General features: G+C 44.7%; 1 protein-coding gene across 32 annotated transcripts in view; it reads right to left on the bottom strand.

Annotated features, from left to right (window-relative positions):
• Nucleotides 1-218: 218 nt before the first annotated feature.
• The window catches only part of myo18ab (myosin XVIIIA b), a 119,343-nt gene continuing 101,319 nt past the window's right edge, over nucleotides 219-18,242 (bottom strand). For 27 of the 32 annotated variants that reach the window (XM_069184257.1, XM_069184260.1, XM_069184263.1 and 24 more), the window contains 7 exons: nucleotides 17,574-17,711; nucleotides 15,700-15,885; nucleotides 14,769-14,908; nucleotides 13,956-14,000; nucleotides 8,907-9,026; nucleotides 5,898-7,406; nucleotides 4,085-4,176 (listed from right to left, as the gene is read on the bottom strand). In XM_069184257.1, coding sequence (XP_069040358.1) covers nucleotides 5,906-7,406; nucleotides 8,907-9,026; nucleotides 13,956-14,000; nucleotides 14,769-14,908; nucleotides 15,700-15,885; nucleotides 17,574-17,711 — 2,130 coding nt within the window. In that variant the 3' untranslated portion in view covers nucleotides 4,085-4,176; nucleotides 5,898-5,905. Of the gene's footprint in view, nucleotides 4,177-5,897; nucleotides 7,407-8,906; nucleotides 9,027-13,955; nucleotides 14,001-14,768; nucleotides 14,909-15,699; nucleotides 15,886-17,573; nucleotides 17,712-18,242 lie in introns of all 32 variants that reach the window. The other 5 variants (XM_069184274.1, XM_069184273.1, XM_069184275.1 and 2 more) reach the window with 3 other exon arrangements.

Here is an 18,242-nt window from a genome sequence, read left to right as displayed (position 1 = left end):
AGTTTTCCTACTGTAGATCTTACCCAGCACTGACCACATCCAACCTTACTTAGAAACTGATGAGATCAGGATACAAGCCACAGAGCATGATGCAACTTTCAGCCAGACCTGTGAGCTTCACACAGAACAGAGAATGCCTCTCCCCAAAGCTGCACAGGAATCACTCAGCTCCTGTACAGCACAAACATCCCTTACCTAACAAAACAAAGTCTTTGACGTTTAAAATACAACCCAAGAGTTTATTTTTTTCATAAATAATCCAAAAACATCTTACAGAAATACAGACAAGACATTTTAACCGTTTTTTTCTCCTCCTTTTTCTTTTTAAAAATGGCAAATAAAATTCACAAGTTCTCCCCTCCATTTTCTGTTCTGGCATTTCATACAACTAGAACACTTGAAGCTAGAGCTACATTTTTTTTTTCATTTGCACAGCAGGAGTTTGTACATCAATGCTTACAATGAGAGTTTAATGAACAGTAAAACGTATGGTACCATTTACAATAATGCTCCAAGTATTTGTAAGATTAAATATCGATCAACACTTACGGTCCATTCCATCATTCCCCCATCTCAATGTTTCCAACATGTCAAGGAAAAACGGTGCAGGAAAGGCAATGATGTATGAATGTAGGCTGAGCTCTTTGCTCAGGTGTTGGGGGTTCAAGAGTGGGAGTTAGGTCACCAGCTGACTCGGGTCAGGATTCCCCAAGCCTTTCCAGCTGCTGGGGGGTGAGGCACGTGCTAATTTGCACAACCCCCCCCCAGCATGGGGCTGCGCTGCTACTGTACGTGTTAATGACCGAGCAGCTTGATAGAGGCCGTGTATGAAGAGTCTCCCCCCTCATGTGCAGGGATCACAGAGATGACACGTCCTTAACACACATTTGGCTCTTCCAAACTGGGCAGGAATTTAACAGAAACTTCCATATTATGTTACAGGAGAGGGAGCCCAGATATTCCAAGGTCGGCATGTAACTGAAGCCCTAGATTTATTTAAACATTTACCTTACAATGTTGCCTGTGACACATCATTTGACTAGGTGTGTGTGTATGATGCTTTTGCTTAAAACATACCCGTCTACCAGCCTCCATTATTTGTATTTTAAATATCTTAAGAATAGGGATATCAGCCCTGCAGCAAAATATTGGCTACATTTTTTATGTATAATACAATTTCAGAGCTAATTTATTTGGCTGATACTTTTATCCAAAGCGATCAACATTTGGACACATTTACACAGCGGGGTATTTCACTGGAGCAATTCAGGTGAAGTTGCCTCAAGGCAGTGTCTTACCTGGATTTGAACCCACAAACTTCCAGGTACCCAAACCCCTGTACTGCACCCTCAAAGCTCAAAACTCAAATCTAAATTTTCTATCATAGACATCCCCTTTATAGCTATGTTGTTGCAGTTAGTTTTGTTTTCCAGTACCTACTGTAATTAATAAAGAGGCTATTTAGCATTTGTAAACGTATACATTTACAACATAACAGAGACTCTCCTAAACAAATCTGCATTACAGATCAGCTGGCACATGAGGGGTTAAAATTGAAGGAACTGTTGCAGGTTGCTCATTATTAAGGCTGTGACATCCATAATTATTATGTCGTGCAGCACAATCCACAATGAGCTTGGTTGCTTTTAAATTACAATGCCCCCTTTGAAATAAACCTTATTGTGGAAAAATGCTGCTTGCTGAATTTTCCTAAACTATCATTTGTCTACAATTTGAGTTCTTAGTACAGATAGTTTAAATGCAACATTTCAAAATGAGGCCATCACTGAACCACGCATAGAAAACTAGATAATAACCACAGTTTTACTGCCGAATCCACTCCCACTGCAAGCAAGCGGAGGATAAATTTATGTTTCTGCCCTTTGGAAAGGCCGAAATGTGTGAACAGGAGAATAATGCACTGGAAACACTCAGAGACACCAGAAAGGTAACAGGTTAAAAGCAGCGAGCAGGACTTCAAAGAAAACAGAAAATGATCTCCTGTCCTTTTCAATTACAGGATCCTGAAATATTCCTTCCAGGAAACCAGTTTCAGATTTTCTGAAGTGCATGTTCAATCGGTCAATGCAGCTCTAGTCTTCAGAGTGTGCCTTACACGATGAAAGAACCCCATTCAAAAACAATTCTAAAACAATCACCATTGTTTATTTACAATATATTAAACCGTACTGCAAAATTACTCTTAACAAGTGGTCATTTGTTCAATACAGAAAATAAACAAACTATTTTGAAAGCTAGAATGAATCATACAGACATTATATATTTATATGTGTACAGCCTGTAATGTTATGCCTGTTGCACGCATGTATTCGTCTTGCCTTGGATTTTGTACTGCGTTAGAAAAAGCATTACCATCAAACACTCCCCTGCTTTTAATAATAATGCAAATATTGAATGCATAGAAAAAAGTAAAGTATTAGACCTTTTAAAGGATAGTGCAGAAAACAGATCTCTAAAAAGCATGTGCACAAAAAAATCTAAACTCCTGTCTTCACAATCAAGTGGTAATGAAATCCTTTCATTCCTGTGCCACAGTTCATGTACAAATATGAATATTGTTTTTGGTGGGGAAGGGAATCACCAAATTTCTTCATGCTCAAATTTATAAAGATCACCAGTGCGAAGCATGCCAGTAACATTTAAAAAACAGACATGTTTTCTCGTAAAATTCCAGAGCATTTCATAGCTTCTTGTGAGGTCTAAGACCAAATCACTGGCCAGTCTTACAAGACAGTACGCTGGAATATGAAAGGATTTCACAGCGAAGGATATACAAGTTGCGCAAGCCTGTATTTCAAATAAGTGTTGCATCTAGTAAGTTGTCTATAATAGGCAATTGTCAAGTATTAAAACTCTACAGAAGATGATGAAAGCCCAATGTTGTCCATAGTGGAACTACCACTACAGTAGATGAGGAGATGAGGAAATTTTAGAAAATAATTACAACAAAGCACCGTACCCAATACCAAGTACATTCCCTTTGGAAAACTGAAGAATTAGGCAAAAAAAGGACCTACGATCCTGAGCCAAAGACTCTTTACCAAAACCATTACTGCAAGTACCTAGTAAATTCACGTGAAATAAAATCAGGATGAAGGCATCGGTCCCAAATACAAGAAAACAACGTGATCAGTACTTTACTGTTCTCACTCACCTAAAGAAAGCCGTTATTTAGATTAGTGCACAAGAAATTATATTGTATTGTGTATTCATCACTTACTGGATGTTCTGAAATTAATTTTATCAGTTGCAGTGCTCCAAAATAATTCATCCCAAAAATAATTTATCTCAGCAAGTGAGGAAATAAAAAGTGAGATTTGTAGCACAACTGCAGACATCTATAATCAATGGCACTTATCCTCTGTAGTTTTCTTCTTCCACAACCCGAGGACTCAAAGAACAGAGCAGTGCAGTCGTACTTGCAACAAAGGCATTTTGGTATTTATTCGACGGTGTGTCTAAACACCTCAACGCAAACTAAAACAGTTCTTTGGCTCAGTAACATCGGGGATGGAGGAAGCTGGGAAACTGGGCAGATGGCGTGTGTTGGACTGGCTGAAACCCAACACCTTTGAGAGGGTCAGTTTCAGACCTTGGTGAGATGGGCGAGCATAGTGGGCTTGTGTGTGTGGTTGAGTAGGGGGGATTGCTTTGAAGAGACAAACATGGGAAACCCAGGCTAATTATAAAGGAAATATCCTGACCCTTGACCCCAAAATCTAGGTGGATGCCTCACGGCATGCAAGAAAACAACTGCATCAGTACTTTCCTGTCTTACAATAGTGGTACGTTTCTAATGCACCCAGCGTCTCGGTGTAGCCTCATTACAGACGTTACCCACCCTCCTTGCCGTATGCATTTTCTTGTATTCGTTTTTTTATGGACAGAAAGTGGAAAACAACAGGCTTGAGATCTCTTCCAGCTCGGGAGTGCTCGTGCCGCCTGTGGTTTCTGTGTGTGTCTTAAGGGTGCTCGGACGCGCTGTGGTTGTGTGTGGGGCAAGGCTACGCTGTGGTTTCCGGAAATTTGGTGTCGCCATCACTGTCGTTCAGGTAGTTGCGTCTGGAATATCGGGAGCGGTACGAGCCGAGAGTCGTGCCCTCTTCATCCTCCTCATCGGACATCTGGGATAGGTGTCTCCGATAGGTTGGGGGGCTGGAAACGGAGAAAAATGAAGAGATTTTAACTAATAAACAATAAAAATGAAATGCTTACAGAGTCCCTGCTGCCAAGTTTAATACCTGGGGAGCTTAATCATGGAATCACTTGAAAAGAATACTTCTGCATTTCATATTTAAAAGCAGTGTTAAAGTGATTTTAAAAATTGATGTGCTAATTCTCTGTCAACATCAATAAGGGGATTCAAACAAAGAGTGCCTGAAAGGTTTTCCCTTGAATTATCAATATCATAGAAACATTTTTAGGTTTACAGAGAGATTCTGAAGGATTGCCAACAAGGTTCCATTGTACACAATTCTCAATTGGCAACGTCATGTCCTAGTGTGAGGCAGAACGAAACCTTCAAGGTCAGAATGATTACTAAACAACACTGCAGTTTTTAAATGAATAGCAGATGCCACCTCCTGCTAGGACTTTTTAAAAAGCAAGCAGTCCAGATTAAACGGTGATGCACCATTCTCCTCAGAGCAGTGGTTGGAGCACAAGAGAAACTAGAGATCTGGCGTTGAGGAGCACTGGGACAAGCAGAACGTCTGCATCACTCCTTGCTAGCTAGCATGTTCACTCCTCAAAGTTGATGCTGAAGGTTATAAAAAACATAAAAGCTCTTTTGAAGAGACAGCTTCCTCAGCGGAACATGGTTATTTTCATTTCACTGTCAAAATCGAGAGTTGCTCAGATCATCTCGGCAATAACTCCGGAACAAATAACGTTCTTTTCCCCAAGATGACCTAGACACTACAGTTTTCACCTGAGACGTTTCTAGCCAAATTCATCTTCTCCTCTTTTAAGCTTGCTCAAAGTTCTTTTTGAATGGTGTTGATGCTGTTATTTAAAAGCAACCACACATGAGGCTCTAAGACACAACGAAAAGGAAGCTGCTTTCCAAAAAGGAACCTAGTCTTCCAAATAGTGCAGACCTGAGCCAAAAGAACACAAAAGAACCAAAAAGAGCACAAAAGAGCCAAACGAACACAGAGTGGTCCCAGGTTACTTATAGTACTGGAAACTGTGAACCGAAGGTGTGGTATCTTTGCTGTAAAGCATCTATGTACAGTATATTCTTTATGTTAATTTAAGGTAACGTATACTTCACGGTAGAAGGTTTGAAAAAAAATGTTGGTGGTGTTGGCTCAATTGTTGGCTTTAAAGTTATTTGTTTTTGAGCTATAAAATCACAAAGGCATTCCAGTTCCTGTTAGTAATGACACACGCATGCATCTCGCTCACTGACCTCCGCTTCAGAACACGTCATGGCTTAAAAACCCAGTCTTTTCCACAGTCACTATTATTAAGGCAGGACCTTCAGAATAACTCAAAATGATATGCAGATCTCAATAGGTTTAACCTGTCCTCAACCTGTACATAGCACTTTATTTTGCCATAACAGAATTGATCACCAAATGAATTTTCTTTGTGCAGATTATACTCCAGTACATTATACTACAGTCTCAAAATGCAAACCTGGGTCTCAAATTCATAAAAATAGAAATGATTCCTTCAATGTCCTTATTCATTTTCAGTCACGTTAGTAATTAAAAAGCAGGGAGTTTCTGTGAACATGCAGAACTAGAGTAACCCCCCCCTTCCAAATGATGTTGTGATGATGTGGTCGGTTGTGTTTCTGCTCCTACTGGAGGCTGCCGGTTAGTCGCACACCATGCCTCGCCACGCCTCATTCCACAGGCTGCACCTACTGACTGCGTTAGTCGCTCTCGGGTCTGTAGAGGTATTTCATCATCAGGCTGTCCACCTTCTTCTTCCTCTTCTTCTCCTCCTTCCTGGACGCGGGTCGCTCCTCAGCGGGAGCTGCCTCCTTCTCCTCCTCGGAGCCGGACGCTACCTTGCGGGGCCCCTTCTTGATGCTGCTGGAGCTGCGGTAGGAGATGGTGGATCCTCCCGAGCTGGAGGAGGACTCGGAGGAGGACTCGGAGGAGGACGAAGACGACTCCGAATCCGTTTCCTTCCTCTTGGATTTCTTCTTGGACTTCTTGGATTTCTTCTTGGAGGAGCCCCTCTTCTTGCGCCCGTCTCCGGAGGAGCTGTCCGACTCCGAGCCCTTCCTCTTGCTCTTACCTTTCCGGCTGCTCCGGCTGCTCCGGCTGCTCCGCGTGCTGCAGCTGCTGAGCGGGCGGGAGAAATCCAGGGCCGAGGCCGAACGCCGGACGCTGGAAGAGGAGGAAGGGCGGCCGGCGTCTCCGTCCGGCTGCAGGCCCTTCATGCTGCGCACGCTCTTCGCGTCATCCTCGCCCTCCTTCCCCTTCTCCTCATCCTCCTCGGAGTCCGTCTCCAGGCTCTTCCGCTTGAATTTGATGGGTTTGTAGCTCAGGACCTCGTTGATGGCGGCCTCCAGGTCCGGATCCAAGTAGTTCCGATGCCCGACGGGTTTGACATCCGTCGCGTCGGGCTGGGTCTCATCCGACACCGACGACTTCGGCTGGGGAGGCACGGAGAAGCTGCGGCCCAGGGAGTGGGGGCTGTAGACTGAGGACCTGCCCTCGCTGAAGGCGATGCTAAGGGCGTCGTCATCGAACTCGCTCAGCCGGCTCCGGGAGAGGGAGAGCCGGGAATCGGCCCGGCTGGCAGCGCCGGGGCTGCGGGCACCCGAGCGGCGGCCGAGGGCGGGGCTGGTGGCCGTGCCCGACGTCTCGCCGCGGCCGCCGTCCAGGTGGGAAAGGCTACGCCGCAGGCTGAGGGGGCTGGACGGGCCGAAGCTGAGGGCGGATCTGGAGTCGTCGTCCGCCTCTAGGCCGCGCCGGGCGGAGGCTCGGCTGGCGGGGCCGGAGACGGCGGACTCCCTGTCGAAGTCGGGGCTCACGATGGACCACCGCCTGTCCAGCCCTTTTCGAGCGCGGCTGGTGGCTTCGGAGTAGGCCTGTGATATGACCGAGCCCCTGTCGTCCAAGTCGTCCCCGGCCTGGGATTTCTTCCAGGAGCTCACGGAGTACGTGTCGTCCTGGTTGTCCACAGAGGAGTTGCGCTTGGATTTGCGGAACGAGCGCTCCTGTGAATCCGAGTGCTCCTTTAGGCTGCTGAAGAGGGAGCTCTCATCCCCTGTACCCCCTATTGAATCTTTGAGGTTGGAGCGTTTCCTATAGCTAAGAGAGCTCATTACGGACACGGGCCTGCTCTGCTCTACCTCTTTGCCTTCTTTGATACTTTCTTTTCCTTCCTTTCCTTCTTTGGCGTCTATGTTTACAGCGAATCTGAAGGAACAGCCGCAGCAAGGCAGGGTAGGACAGAGGGGGGCGAAGGGCAGAAAGGAGCAGCAGGAAAGAAAACAGAAAAGAGAGAAGAGATGGATGAATTGCCAACTTGAAAAGAAAGAGGAATGACATCTGAATATTTGAATAAGATGACAGGAGATGGGGAAGTAATGGTGAAAATAAGGCAGTGCCCAAAGAAGAGGGAATGAACAGGCTTAAGATGCTCAGCTGCATACAAACCCGAATTGCCGCGTTATGCAAATGTGAAATATATATACAGTATATAAATCACGCTGGATTTCAGATCAACCTGTTACAGTATGTATTTGTCAAAACAAATACAGGACGGATGTAAAACCTCATTTTAATCTCCTCCACCATTTAACAAAATCAAATTCAAACAAGTCAGCATAATAAGTTCTGGATGACTGAGCATGAGGTAGACGGGGGGAAATCAATCAATTTTAATAAACTAGCACCAGACCGATGCAGTCCTGAAACCTGAAGCTTGTGATTTCGAGCTGTTTGGTACTGCCTGGTGGGGGAGGGTAATGCACAGGAGTGACAAATTCAGGTCCTGGGCTGCCTGATGTCTCTTGGGTTTTGTTCCACCTTAGCTCTTAGCTGGACTAGTTGTTTACAGCATAATTCTTCATATGGAACAAGTAATAGGTATATTCCACGCTGAAAAGAGAAGAAAGAAAACACAACGTTTCGGCCGAAGTACACCCGAAGAAGGCTCCACAGCCGAAACATGGTTTTCTTTCTTCTCTTTTCAGCATGGAATAAACCTATTACTTGATCCTTGGCAGCCTATGCATGCTGACGCACCTACTCACCTGAACTAATTCTGATTATACTGTATCTACCCAGGTTTTAAGGTGTTTTATAGGTAACTGTATTTTAAGTAAGGTGCATTTTTTCAATAAACCTTAAGTAAAATCCTTCAGCAAAATAAAATCCTACATAAGCCAAAAGAGCTCAGTGACTACTTAGGTTGGAGATGAGGATGTGCAAGGCTGTAGTTCCCACTAGAATTATTACGCCTTAACAGATGAAACGTTTGAGCTTAAGTTCTGAGGAATGTGCACGGGAGTGTAAAGTCTTTTGAAGAAGAAGACAAACGTAGGACAATCACAGTTGTCCGCAATCAGGCGGACCCATTCATTTCCCGGGAAAGGGAAATCAGGTAGGCATGCCAGCTGGCTACAGGGCACGTCCATAAATCTGTCAGCAGCAACATCCTCCTACAGCTCCCTGTTCAAGACACCGCGACAGCCGAGAGAACGGGAAGCAGACTGTGACCAGAGCACCCGTCCTTCAGTCTGCCTGAGCTCATCTTCAGTTTGAAAGCCTCTCCCCTGCTTGATTTATATGCAGGCGAGGACTTGCCGATGATTTCTGAAGGACGGGGAAGGACCGCTAATTGAAATGGGATGATGTCGTGTCCACCTCCCACCCCCTCCCCTCCTCCAAGCGTGCTCCAAACGTTGCGCTCACCTTGAGCCTTTCAGGCTCCCTTCATCCGAGAGGTTCTTGGATGAGCCTTTGTTCTTCGACAGCCACGATTTGACCCCGTCGACCCGATTCTCCACTTCCGAGTCTGTGTCCGAATCCTCACTGTGGGGACAAGGGAGGGGTTAAAGGTCACGGGAATGGTGGGGGAGGTGGGGGAGAGCCTTAAGCCAGGCAGGCAGGCTGGCTGGTTAGTGGGCTGCAACGAGAAGCCAAGGAGGAGAGAACAGCAAACACACATGCAAGGAATGATGGATCATCCTCGACCCGAGAAACTGTTTCTTATTATTTTCACTGCCGTTACAAATGCTATCGCAGCTCTGTGGCTGCAGTTAGTTAGCGCTAGATGCTGTCTGAAACACAGGAGAGAGGCTGGGTTTCATCTATTATATTTGAAAGCCACACTTGGGTTAAGCTGGTGCAAAGAAGAGGAGGGGAAAACACAGAAAATCCCTGGAGATTTTCTCATTTCAGCCTATTTCATTTCATTAAAACCTTCATTTTTTTCCCCCCTGGAATAAAAAAAAAGGACTGCATTGAAGGCAAATTCTGTGTGCACACTTTGGAGAACAGATAAATATTTTCTTCTTAACGAATTGTCTTTAGGCAAACTGTTAGCCACAAAGGACGAGACCAAGATGACACGGGGGGGGGGGGGAGAAATGTTCAGCACTCCACAGCAGGGGTACAACTATCTCCTGGACATTCATAGAAGTGTTAACCGCTTTTTGAGAACCTTAAACAGGTGGAAAAGAAAAAACTGAAAATACTCAAAGGATTGCGTATCCTGGCAGACTGCATAATTCTGCCACTTTCAGGGTTCGGAATCACCGCTGTCATTTCAGAAAGAGAACGGTAATGACAAGGGTGAGAAATAACAGGGATCCATGCCAAGTAAAACACAATAATAAACACCAGGACAATGATGTCAATAGAGAACAGTCTTAAGAAGCATGAACGAAAGTTGGTTTCTGAATTTCCACACAGCTATCGGGCTGTTTTGATCCTACCACCGACTCCAGCTCAAGAACAAACACGAAGCCTCGCGTAAATGAAAATGTGTGCCCAGCTACTGTCCTTCCCCCTCAAAAGGCACGTAATAAGTTACAATTGGGCAGCAGAAGCGAGAGGGGCCTGCTTCAGGCCAGGATGTAAATCACTCTTCTGAAGCTATAATTAACTTCGGACACTGTGCTCCGGCTATTAAACTGTCCAGAACAAAAGCAGAGTGTTGATGTGGCTAACTGCTGGCACGTCTTTCCACCCCAGTGGTGTAAATAAGAACTATCCCGCAGGAAGATGCGCTTCCTTGGTGCTTTGGCGTGGGTTTTAAGAACTGTAGATTTTATAGCAATTGCTTAAATTTCCATGAATGATTTCCTTCCCCCAGCCAGGGCGAAGCTCTGTCCTGCTCTGCTCCCTTTCCGTTGAGCTAATCAAAGATGGACAAATAAAAAGGATTTGCAGTGAAACGAAACTGCCCGTTTCGCCGAACCACAAAGGAGGTCATGTGGCTTGATGGATCTTCCTGTTCTGTCGCACTAAAGACATGAACATTACGCGTCCTGATCAAAACCACGCGCCAGTCCCAGGCGCATGTGGTGGCAACAAAGTAAGAGCTGCTTCAAATCAAGCCTCCATGGCGACTGGGATCTGAAAAGGATTTTCCATTTAGGGTTCTCCAAATTTGATTCCAGAGTTAATGATCCATAATTTAATTCTTCTAACTGGTTGAGACTACCATGTTTTCACAAGCTGCACATTATTATAACAACATAACTACTAATCATTCCTTCCTTCAATTGTGCCAAAGGACCCCAAAGCACTTCATACTGTATATACAATAGGAAAATACTCCCCTAATCCTACCACTGAATATACTACGGCTCAGCATTGAACTTAATTGATTTGTTTTAGGTAAATAACTAGAGCACATACATGCTTGATCCAGCTGATCAATCCAGACAGTGCAGGCCCAAGGCTGTATAAACAAACACATATTGGTAAGAAAACGAGAACGAGGAAATACAGAGCTGAGACTTAACAGACTCGCACCTCAAACGCTCAAAGTGGGCATGATCACTCACTAACTGCACCTGGCTCTCCAGTACCAGCAGACAGCCCCTGAGACAGAGGGGCAGACAGCAAGGCGAAGCCTCTTTAGAATGTCAGTGTGTAATGAAAGGGCTCCCGCGAACAAACTTGTAAGGAAAACTGTGGCACGACAAAGGCTTGTAATCGAGCGCTTTACACATTGTGTCACACACAATTTATGTCCTTGGCTGCATACCATTAGTTAAGCGGTTCTGAAACTCGAGGGAGCAAACAAACAGAGACTCTGCAGGGGGAGACATTAATTGTCTGTGACAATCGGGCTCCACTGGCTCTGTATCCCTGTTAGAAACTATTACATTTATCATTAACATCTATGGATTCCCCTTCTTTTTCTCTCACCTGCATTTTCACATTCTTCACTGCTGCCTGACTTTACTTTTAATAATCTCAAATAATTAGGTACTGAGAGTCGGTCCTGTAGGGGATGAAGAAAAAGAGCCCCTGGAAAAGCCTTCAGAGGAGAGGCAGACTTCCTGCTCTTGTTTTTGAAAGGGGAGACTTTTTTTGGTGCTGTAGCTACAGGGCCGACTTCTGACACTACATGACCAAATACATCGTCAAGGTAGCCATCTTCAAATCATTCCTGTAATTTCAACTGCCTGACAATACTACTGATTAGTACGGCTGACCGTTTACACAGCTCAACAAGTGCAATGCCCTACCTGGGATTTGAACCAACAACCTGCATGCAGAGCCCTACCCACTTCTCCACACTGCTGACTTTAAAAAAAATACAATTATTAGATCAGCTCCTGGTTCTTCTTCGCATCCATCTACTTTTGTTTTCAGGACATGACTATGCAAATTCATTTTAATATAAAGGGAACTCAATTCATTTTTCCCCCCCTAAGAAGGATGGAAAGTTGGGATTATCCTTTAATTTTTTTAATCCATTAAAACTGCAATTCATGTAAGAATTTATTACGGAATTCTGTAAGAATTACTGATATAATAAAAAAATCATTCCTATACTAACCATGCCATAATACCCTGCTTGTAATACTCAAGAGACTGGCTTATGAGAATCATTTTGAAGCAAACCGATATGCATGCTTACAATACTGAATCAGGTGCAATAGCACGACAACTCAATCAAGCTATCCTAAATTTGAATCCAATCACATCTTGTGTTAATTAGGCACGTGGCCCATATAAAAGTATAATCCCTGCACAGAAAAAGTAAGTCATGCCATTTATGCAAGCCAACATGACAGATAAAGAAAGTCTTTCTGCAGGCAACACCCTGAAATTAATATTTATGCAAATCAATTTTAGTGCTTTACATTTAAAGTCAGGCATAATGCTTTTTGATATGTTGTGTTGCCTGCTATTTGAGAGATTTTTACCATTTCCATCTCGGATCTTTGCCTTAAGACAAACATAATTCCGCTAACCTGACAAAGCGTTATAACTGGCTGTGCTGTATTAAGAACTTCCTTGGATAAAATACTAGTTTAATTATGGGGTGACAGAAATAGCTACAATAATAATGACTTTTTAGAATGTTTTGTTACAGTAAATAAGGTGTTTGTTAACTGGATAAGAAAAGCCAGCTGTTTAAAATACAATGGTCGATTACATCCAGGCTGCGCAGTTCCAGTTGTAAGAATCAGTTACCTTGTAACAATCAAACCACCTGGGACAGAACTGATTCCTGTCAGCAGAGTTCACTACAGTTAACACACTGTTCAAAAAATATACAGCGTCACGTACCAGCTGCTCAGTAGTGAGGGATTCGGAACTATGTTAAACGGTATTAAAAGATAATTCGAGTAGGTAGCTCTGGAGCCTTCTCCAGGTGTGAGATGGGAAAAGAAATGGGAAATGACTCTCCTGAAACATTGTTTCTTTTCTTCTCCTTTCAGCATGGAATAAACCTTTACTTGTTCCTTTGCGGTCTCAAAAGATTCTGTACTTACACACCCGGCATTCAGCAAGATAGCAGAGCTAGCTGTAAACTCACAACAGGGCGTCTGGTCTAGGGCAAAGCCAATGGCCTCATCCCTAACACAGCCCTAACTCCATCCTTCAGTTAAATGCCAGCCACTACAATGCACCTTCATGTTTTAAAAGAGCAGCTATTACCCGTCAAAATCTCTGCCTTGACACAGTAACAAAAAAAGAGGCAGGACCCAATTAGAAAAATAACAAACTAAACTTACCTTGAGTGACAGACATTGTACCTGCAGTAATACCTGTCTACTTCCTTGAACCTACAGCTTTCAGGTGGAAAAACTGGGATCAAAGGATTTAGTTATGTTAACAAAGGCATCTTCTGAGATGCATGCATGTGTTGCAGGATGTTTCATCATGCAGAGGGTTTATGAAGTAAAAACCTGGATTAATGGACATGCCACAGACAGAGATGCAGTATCCCCAACCTTGCAGCACCAGCCTCCTGGCTATGTTGTGCCTATTGGCGGTGAGCTCCAGTTAGGCTCGCCAGGTCTACAAGAACTGTTGTCTTGTTTCAAAGGGGACTCCTTGCCTTTCGACAGAGTGGAGCCAGCTCTGCAGTCAGTCTTAGTGTTGCTCTAATGAGAGCATTCACATGTACACTACTGGAAGCCAGGGAACAGCTGTGTTTGAGAACTAGAGATCTACTGGCCAATTCAACTCCTGTACTGCACCACTTCTGCATATTTAAGATCCTTCAACTGCTTTCAGATAACTGAGTTCTGGGTTTTTCTTTCCAGGAAAATAAGTGTTTTGGGATCAGTGCATACATAAATCCACATTATTTATCATTAATGTATAATGCATAACTTATGATTGTGCCCTGCAGATTAAATACATTTCCATTCCCTCAACAAGCTCACTGGATACTGCATCTTCATCATGAGAAAGCCAGTGTCCGATTTTATGGGCACAGGATAAAAATGGCAAAGGATAAAAACGGATGTGCAGTCTGGTTCTCACGTTTTATTCTTTCTTTTCTGATACTTTGTCACCATGTCTTGTAAACTGGAGATGGATAAGATGTAAAAGACAAAAAAAATGACAAAAAGTGAGAGAAAGTCACATGAAAAAAAAACAATAAAAACATACAAAACAGTGGAAAAGGAACAGATGTGAAATCCAAACTGAGAGCTGTGTTTGGCTGATGAAAACAATACAGGTCACACTTGCTACTCTTAATCCTAAGTGTCAGTCTGGTACTTCTGGTTAACAGACTGTCTAATATTCTCCTGAAGGCCTGAAAGTGACAGTATCAGAAGCTCACATGGACTGCCTTGCAGTTTTATCAGGGACGGCTCTTTTAAAACAGCAGAATGGCAAAACTAAAGTAAGAAACAACTGGGCACGCAGGAAGGTGAAATCAGCACTTCCCAACTTGGAAGCAAGAGACTGAGAGCAGGTTTTAAATGCCGAAATGAGAGACTGCTGTTTTCCAACTATATTCAGAAAAACGTAATAAAAGAGGAGACAGAACCGTGCCATTGAGCAGAAGCCCTTGGGCTTCCAGGATTTCTATTCAGATTTAGACAGATATGATAATGGCAGCAGCAGGAAAGACACTTGCTGGAACTTACCTGTAACTTCCAGGCAAATGTCTTGTCATTTGTTTTCTAAAGCCTTAAGAACAAAAATCTCTTTATGGCCTGTCAGTCAGATAGTGACTCACCTGCTTCATCTCACCTGCTTGTTTTTAACTCTGACATGATAAAGACCACAACGTTAAAAAGGGGAGGACATGAAGGCACTGCGAGGAAAGAGGGAGACCATCAGTACCTGTTAATAAGATCCTCATTGTCGTCGCTCTCCATCTCATCCTCGATGGCAGCCTGCAAGTCCCCGATCCGCTTAAAAGCCAGCTTGAGATCTGCCTGTAGGCTCTGATTGGCTGCTTCTAAACTCTCAATGTCCATCTCCTGTTAAGCAACAAACACAGGGATCAGTGCTACACACCGCTCTGTTAACTGCTGCTTACGTTAAAAAAAACAACAACCAGGAGACTGAAATTTTCGTCTTGTAAGGCGTTTTCATTCAACGCAAGCGTCCCCATAAAAGGAAAACCCACATAATAATAATTCCTTACACTTACAGTATATAGCACTTTTCTGGACACTCCATTACTTTACAGGTAATGGGGGTCCCCTCCACCACCACCAACGTTCATCCCCACCTGGATGAGGTGACGGCAGCCATAGTGCACCAGTACGCTCCCCACACAGCAGCTCTCAGTGGGGAGGAGAACAATGCAGCCAACTCAGAGATTAGGAGGCCATGATTGGTAAAGGCCAATAGGAATTTTAGGCAAGACGCTGGGGTAATACCCCTACTCTTTTCAAGAAACACCCCGGGATTTTTTTTGACCACAGAGAGTCAGGACCTCTGACCGCAGGGTGAGCGCCCCCTGCTGGCCCCACTAACACCTCTTCCAGCAGCAGCCTTAGTTTTTCCCAGGAGTCTCCTTTCCAGGTACCGGCCAGGCTCACACCTCCTGAGCTTCAGGGGGTTGTCACGTGGGTGGGTGGCGAACTGCAGGGTGATACGGCTGCTGGCGTACATGAACAGGCTGGAAATCTGGGCCCTGACTTTGTCAACACTCCTAATTGCTTTCTCCTTCTGTCCCCAGCTGCAGCGTGGAAGAGGCCGCCCCTGACACCACGACCACCTGCTTCACGATGACGTTACCTGAGGCTCAGCCCCGGATGCTTACCAGCTCATGTTTCTTGCGGCTGGCCTCGGCCTCCTTCTTGGCGAGCTCGCCCATCTCCTCCTTGATGTCTCGGATCTGCCGCTGCTGCCTCTTGTTCTGCTCCTTCTCCCGGTTCTCGGCGGCAGTGCGCTGGTCCCTCTCCTCCGTCAGCTTCTCCACGTTCTCCTTCAGCCGGCTCACCAAGCTCTGGGGGGGGGGGTTAAAAATGAGCGCCAACATCAACAAGAAGAACAAGCAAGCTCCCACAACACACCTCGAATAACATCAAGATATTGTAGCAAGCACAAACTGGGAATTCCAGGGATAATCTTCAAAGACTGGGCTGTGGTCAGCATTGCTGCCTCGCAGGGCTCAGGCCATGGGCTCACACCTGGGGTGCTTTCTGTGTGGAGCTTGAATGTTCTCCTTATGATCGCATAGGTATCGTATGGGTGCTCCACTTTCCTCCCACGGCCCAAAACGGTAATGCCTGGTGAACAGGCCTCTGGGAAAACTGGCCCTGTTGCCCGTTTGTGTGCGCGTCTGTGATTGGGCCTGTCCTGTGATGGCCACCCTTGTGGGACAGTCTCCTGCTCCCCTGTGGCTCGGAACTGGAAGAAGCAGTCAGGAAGTGGAAGGATGGATGGAAGGATCTTCAAAGAGGAAGGCACCCTCCCAGTTCCAGTACGCACTGACTGCTGCACGTCAAGACAAAAAATCTGGCTGAATAATATACGTCAAAACACTAAGAGCCAATAGCCTGGGGCAGGTCATGTGTTCTTTGTAAAACGCCTGTGTCCCCCTGACACGTACTGGCACACGTGTAGTCTGCACAGTAGTTTGCATGGAATTATTTTTTCTCCAGACTGCACCAGTACTTCTAGGAAACTATAGGTTGCCTCCATTATGAACTGCGGCTGCAGCAACAACCGTTAAACAAAACAGGGCTCTCATGGCTACAGTTTATATAAAATATGATTCCTAAATCGCAAAACTGTCTCTCACAAAGGCACAATTATTAATCTACTCAGGGTCTTAATGGGAGTATTTGGTGCTGACAAGGCATTTGTATAACTAATGAAGTTGAGTGATTGAAATGGAGCCTGCTCGCTGGTGGTAAATAGAAGCTGATGCACTTCGGAAGGGGTAGATTCATTCTTGAGGGAGCAAACTTTAATTACAGCAGCCTTGTTAAATTGAAAAACGATTCACCTTTTGTCTCAAGTAATTATAGAATGTAATTCCGAAAAGATTAAATTACAAAAAGGACATCATTGACTGAATATGTTATTAGTTGAAAGGCTGATGGAAGACAGACAGCCTACTGGGTAGCCTGGACCAAAGAATTCATTCTTTTCTGAACTGCTATTCAAAAAACGGTACAGCTCCGGCGAAATCAAATCTGAATGACCCTCTTGACAACAAACTCTTTGTGATACAGACTGTACTGAAAACTGCAGGCCAGAACTACAATGTCCCAATGCGGACTGGAGAAGGTTTTTTAAATTAGACCACAGACCACAGTCAAGAATAAGCACCTCGAGTGCCATCTAATTTGAAAAATCACTCGCGTGCTTTTCTTCATCGAGGAATGTGCTGGACCCTGCAGGGGATGAGCACAATACCAGCTGTTCTGGGGGAGACCTGAACTGCTGTGAAAAGGCAACTTTCATCTGAGTCCCAATGGAAAAGAGGAAGTCTAGCCTGCCTTTTAAACTGCGGGTTTGTTACCAGTGTTCTCTCTGCCCATTCATCCATACCATCCACTGACCACAGACCTTCAGAGCAACTTGGATGTGATTCATTGGATGACATTAAAAAATCAGTGCTTCTGTTGTGCAGCAGACCTCTTGATTTTCTCCTATTTCGCCAGTCCCATCTTTCGGCTCACCCACCTCGAGACGCTTGACCTGGGTCCTCTCGAACTCCAGCTTCGTCTCCAGCTCCCGGATTTTGGCCTCCTGTCGGCTGACCAAGGATTTGTCCACCATGGACTGCTCGACAAACTCCAGCTGACTCTGCAGGGACTGGAGCTATAGCAACACATGCAAAGACTAGAATTCAGGGACGAGCACTTACAGTATACTGCATTTATTGGATTTACAGAACTCCTTGGACACAGAATCTCCGAATGCTTTTGCACAAGAAAAGGAAGCTAAAACTAGATAGATGAGCCAATTGAAGCAAGACATATTAATAGTCTACTAAATGAATGCTGAATTTGTATGTTTAATTCAATCAGGGAGGGAGGTACAGATCTTAGTGGGATAACTGCATGAAGCTCCAGGGAGGAATGGCTGAAAACCAGCTCTAGGGAGTTGAATTCCTGCCAGAACGGATAATGGGATACACTTTGGGAGGTACAGGAGAATTCCAGTAGGAGCAAGACCACATAGCAACAGCTACGGAGGGAGAGACACTATATTTCTAGGTCCTTTTAAAGCTGTGGCACCTGAAGAGCTGGAAGAAGCTGACAGATGAGTTCAATTAGACTGCTAACAGGTTGATTTAAGTCATTAGCAGCAGAGTTGGAATTAATATCTGGAGAAATGCAGAGTGGGATC

This window comes from Lepisosteus oculatus, chromosome 26 (assembly GCF_040954835.1).
Source record: "Lepisosteus oculatus isolate fLepOcu1 chromosome 26, fLepOcu1.hap2, whole genome shotgun sequence".
Classification (NCBI taxonomy): domain Eukaryota; kingdom Metazoa; phylum Chordata; class Actinopteri; order Semionotiformes; family Lepisosteidae; genus Lepisosteus; species Lepisosteus oculatus.
The sequence above is the reverse complement of the archived record's forward strand: the minus strand, read 5'-3'. Positions and strand labels throughout refer to the sequence as shown.